This window comes from Talpa occidentalis, unplaced genomic scaffold (genome assembly GCF_014898055.3).
Source record: "Talpa occidentalis isolate TD23 unplaced genomic scaffold, MPIMG_talOcc4v2.1 talOcc4.14, whole genome shotgun sequence".
NCBI lineage: Eukaryota > Metazoa > Chordata > Mammalia > Eulipotyphla > Talpidae > Talpa > Talpa occidentalis.
In genome coordinates, this window is record NW_023601433.1 from 51,640,012 (window position 1) to 51,659,453 (window position 19,442).

The following is a 19,442-nucleotide window of genomic DNA, read 5'->3' on the forward strand; positions in this document are numbered from 1 at the left end:
AGAGAATGATATTTAAAGGAGATTGAGGTGTTTGCTAAGTAACTGTGTAGGAAGTTGGAGGCAAGGAATTAGATGGTGTGAGTGACAGGGGCAGAATAAGAAGGGGAGGAGGGCACACAAGGTTAGTCACAGTGAATACAACAGTTATGAGTGGAGGCATTTAACAAAAGTGCTTAGCAAATTTGCATTGGTGAACACAAGGTCTCTATGGGTGTCACCTTTAAAGAAGAAAAATAAATACTTAATACCAAACACATTATTTGTGATGCACCTCTCCTATGTATTAGGACATCCAGTAGCGAGAATATAAAAACAGAGAGGGTAAACTATCTCATTCACAGGGCAATTCTAATTCAAATGTGTCTTTAGATCACCTGGGAAACAACACACAAGTACATCAGCTCTTAGCCAAATCAAGGGAGCTATTTCTGCCACTCCAGCTGCCCCAGCTGACTGTAATGACAGAATGACCTACCCCTTGGGTTTAGTGGGGTTTTAAAAAACTGATCTTTTAGATTAAGGCAGAAAAAAAGAGGTGAACACTGGTGTCCCATTACTGATAAGCCTGACTATGTCAAGCCCATCTGGTTCCCAAGAGGCCTATTCTCTTCTTGCACTTGTACTTTTTCTGAAAAGTTTTAAAATATCTCTAGGGCCTCCCTGGTGGCACAAGGAGTTAAGCATAGCACTATGAAGCAATCTGCAGCCTCGCAGCACAAGTTCAGTCCCCAGCTGGCCAGGGAGCTACTCACATGGCGCAGCAGACCTCTCCTGTCTCGACCGCTGCTCCCCTCAGCAGTGTATTTCAGTCAGTCTGCCTGTTCTGTTCCCCCACTATGTCTCTGGTGAATCCTACCCCCTGCACTTCTGGCTTACACCCCAGTTCTTGTATGCATAAATAAATAAATAAATCTTTTTTTAAAAAAAACTATCAGAGAGAGACAATACAATTACATTGTTTAGGGAGAGATTTAACAAGCTAAAATTTTTAAAAGCAGCATAAAAAGATGCATACTCTATGAAAATTAATCTATAAAAAAGTATTACCTGTTTCACTATTTTCAGGCAGAGATTCATATTCTTTGTGATCCACGGCTGAAGTGTTCATAGCTATTTGGTCTGACTCCTGTAAATCTGACAGTGCTGCATTCTCATTTTTGTCACCATCACCATCAGCGTCCAATCCTATGATTAAGAATTTTACCCCGAAAATAGGGTTAGAAAAACTTTCCCTTAAAACAAAACAAATAAAAGCTTATACTCATGGTTATTTTAAATTTTTAACTTGGCTATAAGAGTGGTCTTAATGTTTAAATATTGTGAGAATCATGACACAAATTTTAATGAACAATTTCTTAACAATGGATTAAAAGCAAACAAAGACAAGATGCTCTTCATCACATTCATGTGCAAAACTCACCGTCCAGGCTGTGGTCTGTGCTGTGGCCAACCGTCTCTTCCCAGGCTGAACTCACACCGCCATCTGCTGCACTACTTGCTTCCAAATGTAACATATGAGACCCCCATACTTTTGCATTAGGGTTTAGCTCTGAAACCTTGGCTGTTTGTACCTAGGAAAAAATATAATATCTATTTGTATTCAGATTGCAATCAAATGCAACTTTACATAGTAATTCAGAGTGAAAATACATCTGTCACAGAATTTTAGACTAAAAACTGAACCTCTCTATGTACATGTATTTTTGGATGCAATGAAGAACAAAAGTAACAAATGATGTACTCAAAAGTCAACTGAATTTACCACTAGATTCTTATATTCCTACTACATACAAGGCTTTCTAGGAACTGGGCCAGGAAAGACACATACTTGCCTTCCTGGAGATTTTAGTGCCATATCAACAGGTAAACTGGGAAAGAAGTGGTGGTCCCACTGTCACATCTGCTTCAGACTACCCAACACAAACCACAATTGGCAGATTTACAAATGTGAATAGAATGTAGACAGGCATACAATTTTAAAGCTTCAAGCACTCATACAAGCAAAGGATATAGAAAACAAATGTTCCTCAGAAGAATCCACACCTTTTAAACAGCCTGCCAGAGAACTTTGTGCCCCATCTGACCCCAGTTCATCCTAGCTACATGGCCTTGTGCTATTCCACTCTCACTGTCTATAACACTCTCCCAGATAATCACACAATTCTCAATTTTGGTGAGGTCTGTTGTGAAGAACTGTATTAAACCACCATCAGCCCTGCTTTTCTTCTGCTTACAAACCTGGGTGGCTCCATGTCAAGAAAGTTCCCATACCTGTACCTCCCGAAACTCTAGTCCAGTTTTGCCAAGACTTTTTCAAACCTCATCAAATTATCTGCATTTTCCAGGGTACCACAAGCCTTGACATCACCGTGCAGGGGTCAGAATTTCTCAAGAGAGGGACAGGGATTCTAGTCCCAGGTGTCCTCTGGCAGCACCAGAGGCAGCCTGTGCAACTCCAAAGATCAGGTATTATCCACTGCTATTTCCAAATGTACAAAGGGTCAGGAAGTATACAATGAGCCATCACAGAAACAAAGTATGCATTAATAATCTTAGAAAGACAGAATAAATTTACTCTGGCTGGGATGATTAAAGCTTTCTCTGAATAGCAAGAAACAAAACTACTTCTGAAATTGAGAATAAAGGACATGTGGTTTAAACTACAGTACGTATTCTTGAAGTAGAAGGAGGCAAGGGCAATAAATAGCACACCCATGAACCCAGACGTCTAAAGGAGCACCTATCCTGAATTCTTGTTATTTTTTAAATATTGGTGATAATGTGAAGAACAGGGTTCCTCTCATCCTACGAGAGTATTATGGTCAAGAAACAATCAATCTCCCTTCTTATAAGACATCCAGACTTTCAGCCGATTTTGGCCTCTGCTTCAGTGCAAAGTATTTTTTTCTTTTTCTCTCTCATGTACCCATCTGTCCTACAAAAACTTCCAAAGCGCTGGTAAGTGTGAGGCATGGTGGTAAGCAATCAGGATGTAAGGTGAGCAAAGCAGACACACCACCTCGCCCTTAGGAGCAAAGTGAGCAATGTAGAAGACACTCAGGATATTTGACAGGCATCCCTGCCTCACCATTTGTGCTTTTTGATCTGTTTTTTTTTTTTTCCTTTTCCCCACTCATCCCTTTCCCATTCCAATACTTGCATAAATCACCTTCCTCATTAAAAGTGGTCTCTTTCCACCACACAACACACATCAAGCTCTCCTTGTTACTGCCACTCCACCCTCAGAACTGACTCCCCCACCTCCTGAACATACTACATATTCTCCAAATCCCTTTTCTCATTTTAGCACCTTTGGCAGTTGACCCTACCATTATCACCAATATGCATTAGTTTACTGATGCAGCCTAGAAGTGAACTGCCTATGAACATTTTAAGAGCCGTGCGGTGAGGTGAGCAGCAAGCACATTTTATCACACATAGTGCTTACGATGATAGAATGCATGTTTCTTTTCTACTAGAGTCCATGGATGTCTATTTTGCTTCCCACTATATACCAGCAGTTCTGAACTCAGTAAAGAGGTACTTGAGAAATATGGTGAAGGAATGAGCATTTAATAAAAAGTAACACATAGAATTTTATTTTCTACTTTTTGTGGTTTTGTGCAAGGTTCATGCCACAAGTAAAATGAACTCTATCCTTACATAATTTACTGCTTCTTAAGTACTAAATATTTTAATTCCAAATCAAATAGCAGGAACTTAACACACTTAAGTAGCTAACTAGTATTCAAGAGAGACTTTAGAATGTGACAGGATGAAAGGGCTTGTCATTAAGAGTCAGCAACGTGACACTGACAATATGGAATCTATAGGTACTGGCACAAGCCATTCACCCCTTAGACTTAATCACAACAACACTGCAAGGCAGATATCTATCACTGCGTTATTGCACAAACCAGAAAACAAAGACAGAGAAAGACCACATAACTTGCCCACAAAAACTAGGGTAATCATAAAGTTGTTTACTAATATCAATAAACAAAATGGCCATCAAGCATCCATTGACTTCTTGTAATTCAAATGAGAAATAACTTGCATTAAACATATACACACACATATATATTAATGTGGTTATTCTCTTGCAGTTGTATGGAACTCCAACTGATAATCAACAACTTGAGCTTCCTGAGTTTTACCTTCTCACTGAAAATTCTAGTTAAACAATGGTTATTAAAACCAGAGGCAAACCCAATCTTATAGGCATACTCTAAGGCAACTTTCATAAAAGTGCTACACTGGGAAAGTGCAGCATCCCAACGTGCTGACTGATGCTCTCGAGAAACTTTTCAATCCCCAAACTATGTTCCATAAAAAAATAACCTGCCAATTCAAAACAACTGTGTTTTCTGGACGTGAAACCGAATGGTCCCACTGACAAGTTACTGAGTAAGAAGGAGAGTAATAACAGAGAAGGGGACAAGGTAGGTGGAGAATAGAAAAACAGGAGATATAATGGAAGAAGGAAAAAAACCCTTCAAATTTTTAAAGTTAGCATGAACTACTCCTAGATTTGTCTCTAGGTGAGCTTAATAATTCAGAGCAATTCACTGACTTAGAGCCATTTACCAGTAAAATGCAGTAATAGCTGCTAATAAAGGATTTATTTATTTTTTTTTTATAGAGGCATGTTTTTATTTATTTATTTATTATATTTGTTTGTCTTGTTTATACATGCACTGGGTACAGTCAGAAGCGCGGGAGGGTGAGAGAATTCACCAGAGCCAGAGCGGGGAGCAGAGCAGGCAGAAGGGCTGAAGTACACTGCTGAGGGGAGCAGCGGGTGGCAGGAGAGGTCTGCGCACCATGTGGGATCCTCCTCCGGTGGCCGGGGAGCAGCCGGGGATCGAACCAGTGCCGCAGAGGCCGCGGGCAGTTTCGCAACCCAGCGCTCAACCGCTGCGCCACCGGGGAGGCCCTAATAAAGGATTTAAAAAGATATCTGTACAAGCACTGAGAACTGGGTTCTGAAAAGCACAGTACCATCATTGAGTGAGGTACGTTAAATCATAATACTTGTCTCTCATAATTGAAAGTTTAATTCAGAACAGTATGTGCACATCTCAGTGAAAGCTAAGAGTAAGACAGCATCCGGATCCATTTGCATGCTGCACTGGTATACCAAGCACTGACAGGAGTAGTCAATTGTAATTCATGCCCACTTTTGTTGATTACGTGCGTATTATTTTTATAGTGTTTTTTTTCTTTCACAACTATTTAAAGAACAAAATTGTTTAACTCAAATGTAACTCTTTCTGGTAAAACTCCCAAATGTAGGCATGGAAAGAAAGGGAGTATAATGGATAATATTCCAATATTGCAGGGTTTGATTTCTACTTATTTAATTCCATATAATAGGTGTTAACTTTTGAGCCACTTCAACCTACTGACTATTACCATTTCTCTTGCCTACTACAACAAAAATAAACTGCTGGCTGAACAAATGAGATTTTGCTATTATAAGTATGCCCTTTCGATCACGTATGTCCAAAAAGCTGCTTTAAGAGCAAGGCTAGCTCCTAGTTTATTGAAAATTTGCACTTATTAATAGAATTTCTAGAAAGAGGCTTAAACTAAAAAAGCCCACTGAAGAATCATCTTTGAGAGTTCTTCCAAACAGGTGAGCAGCGCTTGAGCACTGTGGTCTGAAGCAAGGAGACAGAACGAAGACTTCAGAGTACTCTAAACATCAACAATCGCTTGCCTTAGATAATTACATACAAAGGTATGAAAAAACACAGATTTTAATGAATCTATTCTTCCTAAGCATGTTCTTTCAGAAATGACTCTTCAATGGACCAAATATCTATTCTGTGCTGGCAGCGGGAGAGGATGGGCACAAGGCAGGGCAGCCTTTACAAACACACAAGTAATATCCACAAGATGATCTGCACAAAGCACAGGGTTTAATGCTTACAAGAACTGATATGCAGGGCCTCCTGGTGGTGCAGGGGGTTAAGCACAGCACTGTGAAGCTAACTGCAGCACGAGTTCGATCCCAGGCCAGGGAGCTACCCACATGGCACAACAGACCTCTCCTGTTTCACCCGCTGCTCCCCTCAGCAGTGTATTTCAGTCTTGTCTGTTCTGCTCCCCACTCTGACTCTGGTGAATCCTCTCATCACCACCCCGCACCTCTGGCCTGTACCCCAGTTCTTATATGCATAAATAAATATTAAAAAAAAAGAACTGATATACAAACTGCCTCAAATATACCAGTGAATCTAATTCATATGCTCCAAATGGAAATGAAGTTCTACACCTTCAATTCTGCCTATTTAGAATAAACATTTATTAAGTTAAAAGCAACCAAAATGAAAAACCGTATCACAGGACAATAATAGAAATTGATAAATTATACTTACTAACTGTATGTCTCTATTTTGCCATCCCCAAATAACACCATCCTCTGCCATCGGTAGCTGGTAAGGGGGATTTTCCATCCAAAACGAGGTTGTCTCGAAGTCCTGTGGCTCACCACGCAGGTCCTCAATAAATGTGTACTCACTTTCTAAGGCACCCTTCCCCACTGTGCAGAGACAGCCCACTTGACACCCACCATAACCAGGTGCCAGTGTTCCAGAAAACAGCTGACCTGTTAACCCTCCTATCGGGTAATAGGAAGGTTCATTCAAAAACTGAGCGTGTGACTCCTCTGGGAAGTTCCGCAAATCTCCTATTGGGGGACTTTCAAGTATATTTACATCTTCTGTGAGTGATAAAACATGGTATTCACTGCTTGGTACCGCCATTTCTTTGCTGTCACCTGGGATGATGGGCGTAATTACCTGCAGCACAGGATGAGGAGCAGCTGTACTGCTGTCTACTCCAGCAGGGTCAACACCAGCCAAGGAAGAATGCCCCTCAGGACTGCCACATAACTCCACTTTCCCAAATGTTACCTGTGAACTTCCGACGAAATCCTCTACACTGCTTAAGGTGGGTTTAGCACTTCTCTGTCTAGAATTGTGGATATGCCCACTTGTCAGACAGGTGCCCTCGCAGTCCAGGATGCTGGAATTAATGCTATCTTTCTCCAAATAAAGTCTCTCTTCCTCTTCTTTACCTGTTAGTTTTGGCTCAGTCAACCCCAGTACACCATCACCAAAGGCATCTTCGGTTGATTCAGAGGAATTCTGCTTCAGTCCTAGATTTTCCCCATTGTTACTAGAATTACTCTTTACTTCTGACTTCTGTTCTTCTGAATTCAAACTTTGGCTAACAGATAATCCAGGTTTAAGATCTTCATGTCTGTAGTTATCCACTCTATGGTTTTCATCATTTTTTTCTATTTGATATGTATCAAAATCAGGGATTTTTGTTGTATTAGCACTCACACAAGCCAGTAGCTCCTGCCTGGGCACCACCTTGCGTGTGAGTATATCTGTTTCCCAGTCAAAGGTCATTTTGGAATTGGACTTGATATTTTCTATGTTATGTTTACTTGTTTCTCTGTGGTTATCTTTTATTGACTCTTTTTCATCATATTCTAATCTGTGAGGGTTATTGCCTGACACCTTGACACATTTTTCATTTTCAGTCTTAGAATTCAGGCCTATTTCACTTTCTTCTGTGCAAGTGAAAAAAAACGCAGGGGAAATAAAGCTGCTCTTAAGACTTGTGGAGCCATCAAAAGACCTGCCATTTGGGGGCATTTCCTGGGAACTAAGCTCCATGTTTGCCTCTCGGACTGCATGAGTTAAATCACAGATCTGTGCCTGGACCTTGCCAGCCACTGGTTCTGCGCACAGAACCACCTGACAAGACCTCCATTCAAAAGCCCTCTTACCATGATCCTCATCTTCAAAATCACTCATCTTAGCTTCATCTTGATAATAAGAACTATTATCAGATTGCAAAGACAAGTCTCCTTTGTTTGTAAGGTGGGGACTTATAGTTCCTAGGCTGTGGCTGCCTGGGTGCTGCTCCTCTATCACTGCTGGTCTCAGAAGGGGTTCAGGTCCGGGATCAACATCAAGAGTGTTAAGCACAACTTGATGGAAATTAACACCAACAGAAAGACACTCATTTGGAAAGCTCACTGGACTGACACAACTCTTTGAATTTAAATCAATTCTCTTTAGACTTAGGGAGAGGAGACTACTGTCCGATCTGCTGACATCTAAGTTCAAGCAATCATTATCTTTCAGTGGTGTCATTGAGTTATTTCCTCCTTCCTTTTCAGCGTTTAAACTCTGATCTACACTAACTGTTACAGACCCAGATTTGCCATTTCTTCCAACACCTGACGTGTTAATGAAATTAATATGTGGACTGTTTGGGGGGCTTACTAGTCCTGAACTCTCCATTTCTTGAGGAATGGCACGCACGTATTTTATTGAGTCAGTGTCTATGTTAATATTTAATTTAGGGAGTATGCCAACATTGTGCAATGCACTACTTTCTGGGGAATCTTTAGGGAACCGGGTGTAAGCATTTGCCCTTAATGACTCAGTCTGCATGTTACCAATGTTTACTTTATAGGGTGGGTCACTGTCAGTCAAAATTTCAGAACTAAGTATAGTTTTCTCACTAAAGATTTCCTTGATTTGATTTGGATCTGTCATGCCCTGTATGGACAGCCCTTTCTTTAACTCCCCTGGCCCAAGGGCAGAGTTCTCTGGCGGCCAGGTCCTTCTGTGAATCCCCTCAGCAGGGACAGCTGACCAATCCTCTTCCACTGCAGCTGCTCCACACAGTTGTGCACACAGTTCATCTTCAATACCCAGGCAGTCAGGATCCACAACACAAATACTGTAAAACGCGCTCTCTCTGGAGTTACTACATTGTTTGTGATTAACATGAATAGGGTTTTCAGCCTTCAGCTCCCTATCAGATGTACCTAAAGATTTATTCTCATCACTACTGATTTGAATATTTACAGCTGTTTCTCTCTCTCTTAGAGACCGTTTACAAGGGTAATGGCACAGATGGTTATTTACAAAAGCTCCTTCCTGCTGGCCTTGTTCACAAGGCACCAGGACATTTGAAAGAGACTCATCATCTGCAGAAAAAGCCCATTTATTGTCAGGGCCCACACACAGAGTATCACAGGCATGTTCACAATCCTGTTCAACAGCAACACTATCTGATTTCCGTGCAGGCCCATCTAGGTTGTCGAGCCTAGTTGAGATTGCGGATATTGAAGAGGAAACCGAATTAAACAACTGTGTTAGCTTGTGACTCTGTTTGTGCCCAGATTTCACAAAAACCCCAGTCCAAAGATTAGTTTCAACAGCCACCGTGCTGGCTCCATGTTCAACACAGTAGAGCTCCTCACCTTCAAGGGTATCAAATAATGAAGATAAAGTTTTACTTATCTTGTTCTCCGGTTCCTTCTCCTCCACAGATTTTTGTAACAGGCCAGTTTTTTCACTGTCATTGTCACTACTTAATTCTTTGCTGAAGCAACAACCCATGTTCAAAAGTTCAAAAACTCACATAACAATGGTTGTCGTTTTCTCCGAGTCTCTACAACTGCATCTCGCACTAACTTCCTATGGTTTCTGACAAGAAGCCGACACCCAGATACCAAAAATAACCCCTTGCACAGCAGTCACATGTCCCTGCCACTCAAATCCAAAATCCTAATTACAACAGACCCTGCTAACAGCCATCCTACTCCATTAGTTAAAACCCAAACATAGCAGATTCAAAAGAGCAACAAAAATTTTTCCTTTTATTTTTTTTCGTCTTACCCCTATAAACTCAAATAAAAAATAACTAAAATCATGACCCCAGCCTTATCCATAGTGTTTCTGCATTCTCTGAATTATATTTAACGGCAGGGTGGCAACCAAAGAAGTTAAACACATATTCCCTTAAAGAGAAATAATATTAAAAACTTGTTCTTTAAAATTTATAGCTAGGTACTTATAATTGCATCTGATTTTCTGTATTTGAGAAATAACATCTTTGGGTGTTTAGTTATAATTGTGCTAAGCGAAAAACGGAATGCTTTATGTGAAAAGATGAATAAAGAAGTGTTTATGATGAATGACACATCATCTGGGATTTGCTTTAAAACACCCCAAACTAAATATATACATACATAACATTGTTTTTAAAGTGTGTGCATAGAGGGGAAGAAAAGACAAATTTTGAGAGTGATAGCTATTTAAGTTCCTGACAGGCACAATGAGATTCATCTTATGCCACTTCTGGAGATGTCTGAAAATTCTAAGAAAAAGGAAAGAACAGAGAAAAAAAAATCTACGCCAGGTGACGCAGGGGTTAGAGACACAGAGCTATCAAGCTATCTCCAGCTACTGCAACAAGTTCAAATCCCTGGACAGGGAGCTAACCCATATGGCACAGCAGACCTCTCGTGTCTCGCCCACTGCTCCCCTCGGCAGTGTATTTCAGCTGGTCTGCCCTGTTCTGTTCCCTGCTCTGTCTCTGGTGAATCCTCTCATCCCCTGCACCTCTGGCCTATACCCCAGTTCTTGTATGCACGGATGGATAAATCTTTAAAAATAAATAAATAAATCTTTAAAAAAAAAATCTACGCCAACCGGTGCAATACCAGGAAGTCCCTCTAAAGCTGCTGATGCCTTTCTTCACCTGTTGGTAAGGCTATCTTGTTCAAGACTGCTGACCCACACATGATGGACTGTGCTATCTCAACATTTGTAAGACTTTCTCAATATAATCACTTCTTTTCCTTATTATGGTTGCAATATGATATTGAAAAAACAACTCAGTTATCTTCTCTGAGAGACTTTTCTGTCTAATGTAGAAATTATGGCTGGTGTCCTACTAATATCTTAAAACCATTAATACTTTATGATGAAAAAAGTTTAGGAATTTTACTTAATTAAAGCAAAAATAATAGGAACACTTCTTAATGCACTGGAGTTCAGGTGTTGAAACTACAGCAAATGATGACAACAATAGCAAACTTTTTATATGGTACTATGTACCACAACATTTTAAATACATAAATATTTTAATTATATTATACATCCTAAGGTGAACATCTTATCCCTACTCTACAGATGAGGAGAATGAAGCACCGAGAGCATAAAACAATGTACAATTCTGCTGAGGGCAAAACAGTGCTAAGACCAGCATTTGATTGCTCTATAATTAGGGAGAGTTAGGATACATCCATATGAAAGAATATTCTTCATCCAGGATACAAACTAGTCACATCTGCCGCAGAGTTCAGTGGAAGTTCATGAGCTCATCTGCCTACATTTGAGTCTGTTCATTTTCACCACATATGTGCACCTTGGCAAAAAAAATTTAACCTCTCTTTGTTGTTGGGAAGCTAATAAAATACTTAAAACAAAAACCCATTATCACTTCAAATGCCTCAAAGCTGACCACAGCTCACCTCTACAATTGCCTCTTGTTCTAAGATGCCATCCTCCTCATCTCCTTCTATATCAATCAAAAACCAATCTACCCAACCTCAGCATTTCCAGGATCTCCCTTTGAAATATTTTTTAAAAAATCAAGTGACCTCCATATACAATTCTAACAGCACGTGAAGAAAACAGAGGTTGAATAACTTAATGGGACATCAGGTGGACCAGCAAAAGCATTATGGGAGTTCCAGAAGGCAAAAACAGAAACGACATACAAAGAAACAGGAAGAAAGAATATTTGAAGAAATAATGGCAAACAAAAACCTTCCAAGTTTGATGAACTACATGAATTTACGAATGCAATAGCTCAAAAATCTCTAAGTAGGATAAACCCACACCAAAACACATTCAACTGTCAAAAAAGATTAATGGGGGGCCTCCCTGGTAGCACAAGGGGTTAAGCACCGCACTAAGAAGCAATCCACAGTCTATGCAATGAGTTCGATCCCTGACCAGCCGGCCAGGGAACAACCCACATGGTGCAGCAGACCTTTCCTGTCTGGCCCACTGCTCCCCTCAGCAGTGCCTAGAAGTTCTGTTTGCCACTCTGTCTTTGGCGAATCCTCTCACCCCCTGCGTCTCTGGCCTGTACCCCAGCTCTTGTATGTATAAATAAATCTTTAAAAAAAAAAATTCTTGGAAGTAACAAAAGAAAAATGACTTATCCAGGTACAAGAGAGCCTCAGTAAGACTATCAATGTGGGCCTCCCTGGTGGTGCAAAGGTTAAAGTCTCAGCACTATCAAGCTATTGCGGGCATGCCCAGTCAGGGAGCTACCCACATGGCGCAGCAGACCTCTCCTATCTTGCCTGCTGCTCCCCTCGGCAGTATATTTCAGTAATCTGCTGTTCTGCTCCCCAATGTCTCTGGTGAATCCTCTCACCCCCTACACCGCTGGCCTTCACTCCAGTTTTTGTGTGCATAAATAAATAAACATTAAAAAAAAAAGTATAAAACTTAGTATTATTGTAATTTTAATTTACAGCCTTACTATTCTGCAGGATTTAAAAGGCTAATGCATAAAAAAAATCACAAATTTGTGGTATTATGCACACAGTAAGATGCAACCTATGGACCCAGCAACATAAAGAGGGGAATGAACATCACAGAAATATTTTATATGGTACTGAGGTTTAAATCCATCAATTTACATTAGTTATAACTTTTGGTTAATGACAATGGTAACCACAAACAGATATAGATAGACAGATAGATATAGTCAAATAGAGAGTAGATCTAGATATATAAAGATAAGTTTTTTAGATGAATGACCTAAACATCAATCATGCTTATGTTCTTTTCAAGTATCTCAATGTGCTTTTACATAGTTCCTGCTATTATCCTCTTAAAACCCCAAAGATAAAACATACATCTGAAACACCTACAAAATACAGAACATAATTTTGTAAATGAAACTCAATCAAATATACACACAGGGGGCCTCCCTGGTGCAAGGGGTTAAGCACTGCACTATGAAGCAATCCGCAGTCTCTGTAGCATGAGTTCAAACCCCGGCCGGCCAGGGAGAAACCCACATGGCGAAGCAGACCTCTGCTGTCTTGCCCGCTGCTCCCCTCAGCAGTGTATTTCAGTCAGTCTGCCTGTTCTGCTCCCCACTATGTCTCCGGTGAATCCTCTCAAACACATACCCCCTGCATCTCTGGCCTGTACCCCAGCTCTTGTATGCATAAATATATCTTTTAAAAAAAAACCAAATACGGGCCTCCCCGGTGGTGCAGCGGTTGAGCGCTGGGTTGCAAAGCCGCCCGCGGCCTCTGCGGCGCTGGTTCAATCCCCGGCTGCTCCCCGGCCACCGGAGGAGGGTCCCACATGGCGCGCAGATGTGGGACCTGCCACCCGCTGCTCCCCTCAGCAGTGTGCTTCGGTCCTTCTGCCTGCTCTGCTCCCCGCTCTGGCTCTGGTGAATTCTCTCACCCTCCCGCGCTTCTGACTGTGCCCAGTGCATGTATAAACAAAACAAACAAACAAACAAACAAATAAAGCATGCCTCTTAAAAAACAAACAAACAAACAAACAAAAAAAACCCAAATATACATACAGGAAGAAATACAAGTGACCAATAAAAAGATGAATTTATGAAAAGAGTAGTTATAGTTGAGAAAGCCTTTAAAGGATGTGAAAGCTTTCATCATGGACAGAAAGCTAAAGGGAGGGCAAAGCGGGGATGAGTTAATTAAATGGAACTGTTATTTTTTAATATCCCTAATCTACACATACAACAGCCTTTTAAATACTTTGCTATACGATATAGTAAAACACGTATTTGTTATTTGAAATGTACATCTCAGACTATAACCTCTCTAATGAGGTCCAACTGACCTAAATTGCCCACTTCACCATTCACTTGAATTGCTACCAGAATTTCCCCTTGAACAAATCTTTATTTCTTTAGGTTTTCCTATCAAAATAAATAAAACTGGCACCCATTAAGTTGCTCGCTTCTCTGATTTATCTCACCAACCAACCAACCCACAAATTGGTATGACTGAATCCTTCTTGAAAATAAATTTGAAATCCACCCATTCCTAGTCTACATCCTCATCATTTCTTACCTCTATTACTTAGTTTTATACATTCTTGGCTTGATACAATCCATTCTCTTAATATGAGATCAAAATAGACTTCCTAAAATATATATGTTATTCTCCACCTAAAATACTTCAGCTTTATTACAAATTATTTGGGATAAATTCATTTCTTTGCACCCAAATTAATTTCAATCACTAAGAGACAAGTGCAAATAGTTGCCGTAAGGCTGACAAAAAAGCATGGTTTTGTTTCTGGTATTATTTTCTACTTGTTTCTCTTTTTAAATTAAATAACATATGCCAAAAAGGAAGTATTTCATCTTAAGCTTGGACTATGAAAGCCAGCTTGCCGGGATTTAAATCCCAGTTCTGCCACAAACTGAGTAATCTTGGGGAAATTACTAATATTCCCTGGGCCTCATTTTCCTCATTTGTAAAACAGAAATAATAGTACCTAGGGACAGAGGAATAAATGAGTGATGTAAATTAAGTGCTTGAGCTGAGCATATAATGTAGTAAGTACAGGCAAGTTTGCTGTGGTTATTAATGTTGTGGTAACCACCACATACAATTTTCATTTAAACATTTATTGTGGGGGGGCCTCCCTGGTGGCGCAAGGGGTTAAGCACCACACTATGAAGCAATCTGCAGCTTCTGCAGCAACAGTTCTATTCCCGGCCAGCCAGAGAAACCCACATGGCAAAACATCTCTCCTGTCTCGCCCGCTGCTCCCTTTAGCAGTGTATTTCAGTCAGTCTGCCTGTTCTGTTCCCCGCTCTGTCTCTGGTGAATCCTCTCACCCCCCTGCATCTCTGGCCTGTACCCCAGCTCTTGTATGCATAAATAAATAAATCTTAAAAAAGTAAAATAAAAAAGCCCTCAATGACTTTTGTCTAATTTCCTTCTTAGACTATTAGAAGTCTTTGGGCTACACCCCTCCCCGGCCGCCGCCCATCATCCATTATATCTGCTTGTCCTGTTCTCCTTCCCACCTCCCTGTTAACTCAAAGCCCTCATGGGGCTTATTAATGTATGCTAGTTTTTATAAATATTTAACTTTGTCCAGTCAACCACTATGTAAATGCCCAGTATTCAACTTTGTCATTCTGAATTCCTTTATTATACACAATTCCCTTAAACTCCCTTCATTTTGCTGTAAATGGTTGCATTTCATCTTTCACTGAATGTGAATAGTATACCAGAGTGTAGATATATGTATCATATCTTCTTGGTCAAATCATCTATTAATGGACATTTAGACTAGTTCCATACCTTAAGTATGGTAAATAGTGCTGCAACAAACATTATAGAGCATATAGGTTTTTAGCAGTGATGATTTTATGTTCTTTGGATAAAGAACATCCATAAGGATGGGTCCCCCGATCTCTTTTTAGGAAACATCAACATTTTCTTTTCTTTTCTTTTTTTTTACATTTAAAGAGCAGATTTATTGAGGAAAGGGATAGCAGAGTAAAGGACACTTGCATAGACACAAGCAGGCAGGAAGAGCTGCCCCAAAAGGGACAGGTTTGCTGAGGCCTGCAGAGTTGCAGGATTGTGGCCTTGGGGAGAGCAGTGTCCGCTGAGAGAGGTCAATGAAGAGAAGCCCCGGCATGGTACAGATCACAGGCAGGCAGGAGGCTACTGCCCTGGAAAGAGTTGGTGAAAAGAAGCACCTGCATAGTCACAGGTGGGCAGAAAGACTGCTGCCCAACAGCAACATTTTCTAACTTTTTTTTACAGTAAATATTTGAGCACTGCTATGATTAATCTTGAACTGAATTACCTGACTCAAAGCTGGGATGGAACTCGTCTGAGAAGTGGTTTGAGATATGGGACCATTCATCTGTAAAATTGAAAATATCAAATATCCCATCATTACAATGTATATAAACATGTTTTCAAACTATAATAATTTACTAAAACAAAACTCACTAAGGAAAGCACATTTTTTATATAATGTTTTCATGTGAAATATTCAGAATTCAAGAAATTTGGTGAAATAAGTATTTAGAATACCAAAGCCTTAAAATTTGAAATATTTTGAAATTCTGACTGAACACTGTAAAGAAAATTCTTTTAGTTTCAAAGGAGAAAATTTACTTTTCCTAAAGCCATTTATAAACTTTAAATATTATTTAACATGATGAAGTCATATAATAAATGAAGGTAGTTAAAATTTAAAAATCAGGGCCTCCCCGGTGGTGCAGCAGGTTGAGCGCAGCACTGTGAAGCTATCCGCAGCCTCTGCAGCGCCAGTTTGATTCCCAGCCAGCCAGGGAGATATCCACATGGCACAACAGACCTCTCCTGCCTTGCCCGCTGCTCCCCTCAGGAGTGTATTTCGGTTAGTCTGCCTGTTCTGCTCCCCACTCTGTCTCCGGTGAATTCTCTCACCCTCCCATGCCTCTGGCCTGTACCCCAGTTCTTGTATAAATAAATAAATCTTTTTTTAAAGGTTTATTTATTTATGCATATAGGAACTGGGGTGTAGGCCAGTGGTGTAGGGGGGTTAGAGGATTCACCAGAGACAGAGTGGGGAGCAGAACAGGCAGATCGACTGAAATGCACTGCGGAGGGGAGCAGCGGGCAAGCCAGCAGAGGTCCGCTAAGCCATATGTGTAGCTCCCTGGCCGGAGATCAAACTCATGCTGCAGTGACTGTGAACAGCTTCATAGGTTGTGTCTTGACCCCTTGCACCACCAGGGAGGTCCTACATAAGTAAATCTTTAAAAAAAATTTTTTAGGGGCCTCCCCGGTGGCACGCGGTTGAGCGCTGGGTTGCAAAGCTGCCCGCAGCCTCTGCAGCGCCGGTTCGATCCCTGGTTGCTCCCCGGCAACCGGAGGAGGGTCCCACATGGTACGCAGACCTCTCCTGCCGCCTGCTGCTCCCCTCAGCAATGTACTTCGGTCCTTCTGCCTGTTCTGCTTCCCGCTCTGGTGAATTCTCTCACCCTCCCGCGCTTCTGACTGTACCCCAGTGCTTGTATAAATAAATTAAATAAATAAATAAAAATAAAACATAAATCTTAAATTCTTTTAAAAAAAATTTTTTAAATTATATTAAGATCATAATGCTCAAACATACTACAATGACTGTAACATTAAAGTATAAATCACTACATCTTCTTCCTGATTTAAAATTCAAAGCTGGGCCTCCCTGGTGGCACAAGGGGTTAAGCACCAGCACTATTAAGCAATCCGTAGCTACTGCAGCATGAGTTCAACCCCGGCCAGGGAGGTGACCCACATGGCACAGCAGACCTCTCTTGTCTCGACCCTGCTCCCCTCAGCTGCATATTTCAGTCAATCCGCCTGTTCTGCTCCCCAACTCTGCTCTGGTGAATATCCTCTCATCCCCTGCACCTCTGGCCTACACCCCAGTTCTTGTACGCATAAATAAATCTTTAAAAAATAATAAAATAAAATTCAAAGCTTTAAGTATTTAGACGTAGGACTACCATTTATTTTTGCTATCACCGAGTACTTATAGCTACTTATACAGTACTCCCCATAAATCTATCCAGAATATATTATCTATATATTCAGGTCCTAAGATATGTGAATGTTACTACATTTCTACTTATTAAATCCAATGCAAAATCTTTTATCAGAAAAAGAGAAGAGAGGTGTACCAGGGATTCCGGCCTGGATGGACACTCACCAGATGAGCACCACCTTTCCCTTCCTGGACGCGCTGGCCCTGCGGTTCAGCCACGACCTTAGCGTCCTGATCAGAAGTCATGAGCTGTTTACTTTGTGGCTACACTGGGAGAAGTTTGATGTTGACCGTGGGATGCTGTGAAATGACAAAGACAAGAAATAGGTAAACTTGAAGTGCAGAGCATAGGTGATTCTTAGAATGAAATTACTAAGAAGTGTTAAAATCCTCAAGTTTTCTAAGACATGTTTATTGCTCCGGAATCTAAACTGTTCAAAGAAATCTGTTCCTAAAATAAAGGAAATCTGTCCATAATTTACATCTGATTCACCCAAGAAACAATTTTCTTTTAAAAGTAAGTTTCCTCTCCACACTAATTTAGCGACCACTGTGCTGACACACAAACCCATTCATACCCAGAAAGTCATTTACTAAAATTGTAAAATTAATTAAAACTCCAATTTTGGGAGTTAATCTGATCAATCCATCCATCTGCCAGCCTGCTCTCCTGCCTACCTAGCTACCTACCCATCCATTCACCACTCACTCACCCACCCATTTATCATTCCCATTAATTCCATTTTGTCCCAGAGCTGTCAGGAGAAATAGTGAAGAGGAATTCCTTTACAGTCCTAAACCAGACACTGAACAGTCACAAGTATGGCAAAGCTAGAATGAATTTCACAAACAATATCCCCAACAATTGAAGCAGTAACTATGATCCAGATGGGATGAGGAGTTTCATGAGTCCACATTATGTCAAAATCAGGACTCCAGACATCTGTTCTTTTCCGCAAACTAACAGACAGAACCACAACAAAATAAAGAACCTAGATTGAACCCAGGTATTTTTCAAGCTCTTCTGAAAAATGCAGGGAATACAAGTATCTGTAAGCAACCTGTGGGTTTTAGTTTCTCTAATGGCATGCCCACTCTCAATCACCTGCATATAATAAATTCTCAAAACTCTTATTAATGAAATAATATGATTAAAGGCGATCTCATCCAACTCTCAAAAGTACACCATCAATCACAAAAGCATAAAATCACTTCAGTGCTATAAGCAGGTTTAGGAATGTAAACTAAACAGAAGAAATGCTTAAAACAAATCAGTTCCCAAGGGACAATGTTTTTGAAAATGTAGGATGAATGACACAATGTTAAATTGTTAATAGTTATATATTTATTTTAATATACATGTTATCTGGTTTTAATTTTTTTTAATTTATTTATGCATACAAGAACTTGGGTTCAGGCCAGAGGTGGGGGGGAAGGGGTGTGGTATGGTGAAAGGATTCACCAGAGACAGAATGGGGAGCAGAACAGGTGGATCTACCAAAATACATTGCTGAGAGGAGCAGTGTGCCAGACAAGAGAGGTCTGCTCCCTGCCTGGGGATCAAACCAATGCCGCAGTGGCTGGTGATAGCTAGACAGCACTGAGAGTCTAACCCCTGTGCCACCAGGGAGACACTGTTTTTATTTTTTACTTAGAAATGTAGGATCCCCTTCTTCAGGTGTTGCTGCTATAGCATACCCACCACCAATGTGCATTATTATGTTTCTCTGGTCAATATAATATGTATGGTGGCTCTGTCTTCTTTCCAATTAAAGAATAGTGCTACTGACACTGAACTTTGAAAGAATTAGGGGATACCACGCCTCAGAAGAACTTAATGATAATGGGGGAAACTGTAATTTTGTCACTCAGACATTTGTAGTTTTTATAATCTATACAGCTGATTCTTAAATTACCTGAGTAAATAAACACCTCCAATTTCTTCTCCTCTTCAAACAATGCTGAATCAACGTACAGGGCTTATTACAAGAGAATGGATGGGTT

The 19,442-nt window shown here is 40.5% G+C and overlaps 1 protein-coding gene across 2 annotated transcripts in view; it reads right to left on the reverse strand.

The window, feature by feature from the left end:
• Positions 1-19,442, reverse strand: part of LARP4B (La ribonucleoprotein 4B) — an 82,459-nt gene that overhangs the window by 41,969 nt on the left and 21,048 nt on the right. For both annotated transcript variants that reach the window (XM_037510530.2, XM_037510531.2), the window contains exons 2-5: positions 17,604-17,738; positions 15,726-15,785; positions 1,421-1,571; positions 1,048-1,185 (exon numbers count right to left, since the gene is read on the reverse strand). In XM_037510530.2, coding sequence (XP_037366427.1) covers positions 1,048-1,185; positions 1,421-1,571; positions 15,726-15,785; positions 17,604-17,684 — 430 coding nt within the window. In that variant the 5' untranslated portion in view covers positions 17,685-17,738. The remainder of the gene's footprint in view (positions 1-1,047; positions 1,186-1,420; positions 1,572-15,725; positions 15,786-17,603; positions 17,739-19,442) is intronic.